General features: G+C 34.3%; 1 protein-coding gene across 5 annotated transcripts in view; it reads left to right on the plus strand.

The window, feature by feature from the left end:
- The first annotated feature begins 227 nt into the window (after positions 1-227).
- The window catches only part of LOC109220051 (O-acyltransferase WSD1-like), a 5,338-nt gene continuing 2,719 nt past the window's right edge, over positions 228-2,846 (plus strand). For 3 of the 5 annotated variants that reach the window (XM_019384510.1, XM_019384509.1, XM_019384512.1), the window contains exons 1-3: positions 228-563; positions 1,046-1,666; positions 2,522-2,588. In XM_019384510.1, coding sequence (XP_019240055.1) covers positions 342-563; positions 1,046-1,666; positions 2,522-2,588 — 910 coding nt within the window. In that variant the 5' untranslated portion in view covers positions 228-341. The remainder of the gene's footprint in view (positions 564-1,045; positions 1,667-2,521; positions 2,589-2,846) is intronic. The other 2 variants (XM_019384511.1, XM_019384508.1) reach the window with 2 other exon arrangements.

The following is a 2,846-nucleotide window of genomic DNA, read 5'->3' on the forward strand; positions in this document are numbered from 1 at the left end:
GTCATTATTAATACAACATACCAAACAGTGAATAAAAACCAATAACAGGATAACTAATCCCACATATGCCGTATTCAACCAAAGGACCCCTAAAAGTAGTCTAAACTACACTGTCTAGGCTTTCAAAACTAGATTAATTATCAAGACAGTTGTGTGCTTTCAATGATGATAACTTCCTCATACGGTTTAAATGTATCTACTGTGTGTGCGCACCCAATAAAGCTTTCGTTCTTCTCTATATAATAGGAGCCTTTTATCAGCAATATTTGCTTAAATTCGTAGATAAATAGGTCATCATCACTTAATATTTGTTCTAAGATACGGAGCGTGGTGAAAACAAGATGGCTCTCATGAAACCTATACGAACAACAAAGAAATTAGATGAAAATGGAGGAGAAGAAGAAGCATTACTGATGAGTCCAACTTCTCGAATGTTTCATGAACCAAACTACAATCTTTACGTCTTAGCAATATTGGGTTGGAAAGTACCAATTAATGTTGATGCCATGAAAGCTGAAATACAAGGCAAGTTGCTTAAACATCCACGGTTTTCGAGTTTGCAGGTAATTAACTCAATGGTGCTATGGAATAGCTATTAATTAGTGTACTGTTAGAATTAATAATAAGGTACAAACATATAGAAAAGGTGTTTGAGACATATATTGGGTAATAAGTAACTAGGCATAGCATAATTTGAAATGATAAAATTTGCTCCACTAATACTAGCCTGGAGGTCCTGGATACAAAATTGGTAAGTACTGTAATTACGAAGTCAATGACTAGCCCACTAGGTTGTTTTATGGAGAAAATATTCCATATCTCCTACAGTTTTGGGCCTTTGGCACTAAATTTTAGATAAAGTTGTAACAGCTTTTACATTATCAATTCATTACAGTAGCAAGTTAATTACACTAATATAACAACTCAAATTTCGTATATAGACAATTTCTCGTAATTATGTTTAATACCACAGTCTAGTAGTGTAAAATCTATCCAAGTTTTGAATAAAATCTGATGCTTTTAGTTTGTGTTGTAACATCAACAGGTTATTGATGAGAGTGATGACAGCCGAAACATGAAAGGGATTCCCACGACAGTCAACCTAGATGATCATATTATTGTCCCTGACCTAAAGCCAAACCCCAATAATATGGATACCGACAAGCTGGTAGAAGATTATATATCAAACCTGAGCACGGCCTCTATTGACATGGCGAAACCTCTTTGGGATCTTCACATTCTTAACGTGAAAACTTCTCATGCCGAGGCTACTTGTATTTTCCGTCTTCATCATTCTATTGGGGATGGAGTTTCCCTAGTTTCGCTTTTACTCTCTTGTTTTCGGAAAAGCTCGGATCCTACTTCTTTGCCAACACTCCTGGTTTCTTCTTCTTCATCTTCCAAGGGCAAATCAAAATTTTCAAACAACAGAAGAAGTATTCGGTCTTTGACGTGGCAGTACCTCGTAAAGTTGTGGTCGTGCATCAGTCTTTTATTCAATACAATTGTTGATGTTTCGATGTTTGTAGCCACTGCTCTCTTCTTGAAAGACTCTCAGTCACCTTTCACAGTTCCACAAGGATTAAAGACGTCTACTCGTATGAGATTTGTCTATCGAACTGTTAGCTTGGACGACATTAAATTCATAAAGAATTTAACGAACTCTGTAAGTATACTATATTATAAACCTAAAATCCAAGGATGGTCAGCATTAATCCCTTTGCACGGATTTAGTCTCTTGCTTTATTTTATTTCGTCATTAATGCTTTTAATATTCTCTTTTTATTGATTGCTTAAACTAGGAAAGCACATCCGAATAAACAGGGTGGAGGGATAGTGTTAATTGACGAATCCAATAGCTTTTTGCCTAGACATTGTATTTGTATTAGAGAATCTATTAAATATGTATAAATACTTAATTGCGAACTCATTAACTAATGAGCTATGTGTTTTGTTACAAATTCAAAACCTAAATTTTAAATCCTTGCTCCGCCTTTGGGAATGAACAAATTGAGTTATTGTCCTACATGCCGTAATAAGCTAAACCAGATTTTTAGCTTGTTGAGGCGTGAGGTTGTACAAGATTTTATAAGAAGAATGAAATTAAAGTAGGATACTGTCATTTCTTGTAGCTCCTTAGCTTGAAAGAGATTAGATGAACTCAGTTGTAACTTTGTGATATGTTATGAAAGCCCAAAACCTACTGGGAGCCTTATTTTTAAAAAAATAAAAATAATTTAGTATTGCAGACATTCTACATATCTGATGAAAAATATTTTCTGATGACTAAACACTAGCAAATCATGACTATCTAATGAAAAAGTATTTTCCCACAAGAAAATGAATTTCGTCATACCAAAAACACACTTGTCTAGTAGAATTTTCCAAATGATCGGCTGGATTTGTGTGTATTTCTCTATCTTTCACCTGCTTATGCTAATTCGAACTATGTTAACGCTTCACTGTTGTTGCCTTTATCTCTGACCTAAGCTCTTCTTTATTTTTGTTGTTGTGAATTTAGACTGTTAATGACGTTATACTGGGGATAACACAAGCAGCTCTGTCTCGTTATGTCCACCGAAAATACGGTAATTAAACTCCTTATCGTGTACTAGTAAAGAAATTTGCTACCCAATTTTTACATGAAAATATCACAATAACATACTGTTAAGGACATAGTATTTCATCACAAACATCAACCAAGGAAACAAGTGAATAAATAGAAATAGAAATCTCTTGCCCTCATAATCTATGAATTAATCATGTTAGGTGCGACTCATATGGTTCCTTACGCAAAGGAATTACTCTTTTTCTTTCTTTTGGCTAAGGAATTACTCTTATATATA

Source organism: Nicotiana attenuata, unplaced genomic scaffold (genome assembly GCF_001879085.1).
Source record: "Nicotiana attenuata strain UT unplaced genomic scaffold, NIATTr2, whole genome shotgun sequence".
In the NCBI taxonomy this organism is placed as follows: Eukaryota; Viridiplantae; Streptophyta; class Magnoliopsida; order Solanales; family Solanaceae; genus Nicotiana; species Nicotiana attenuata.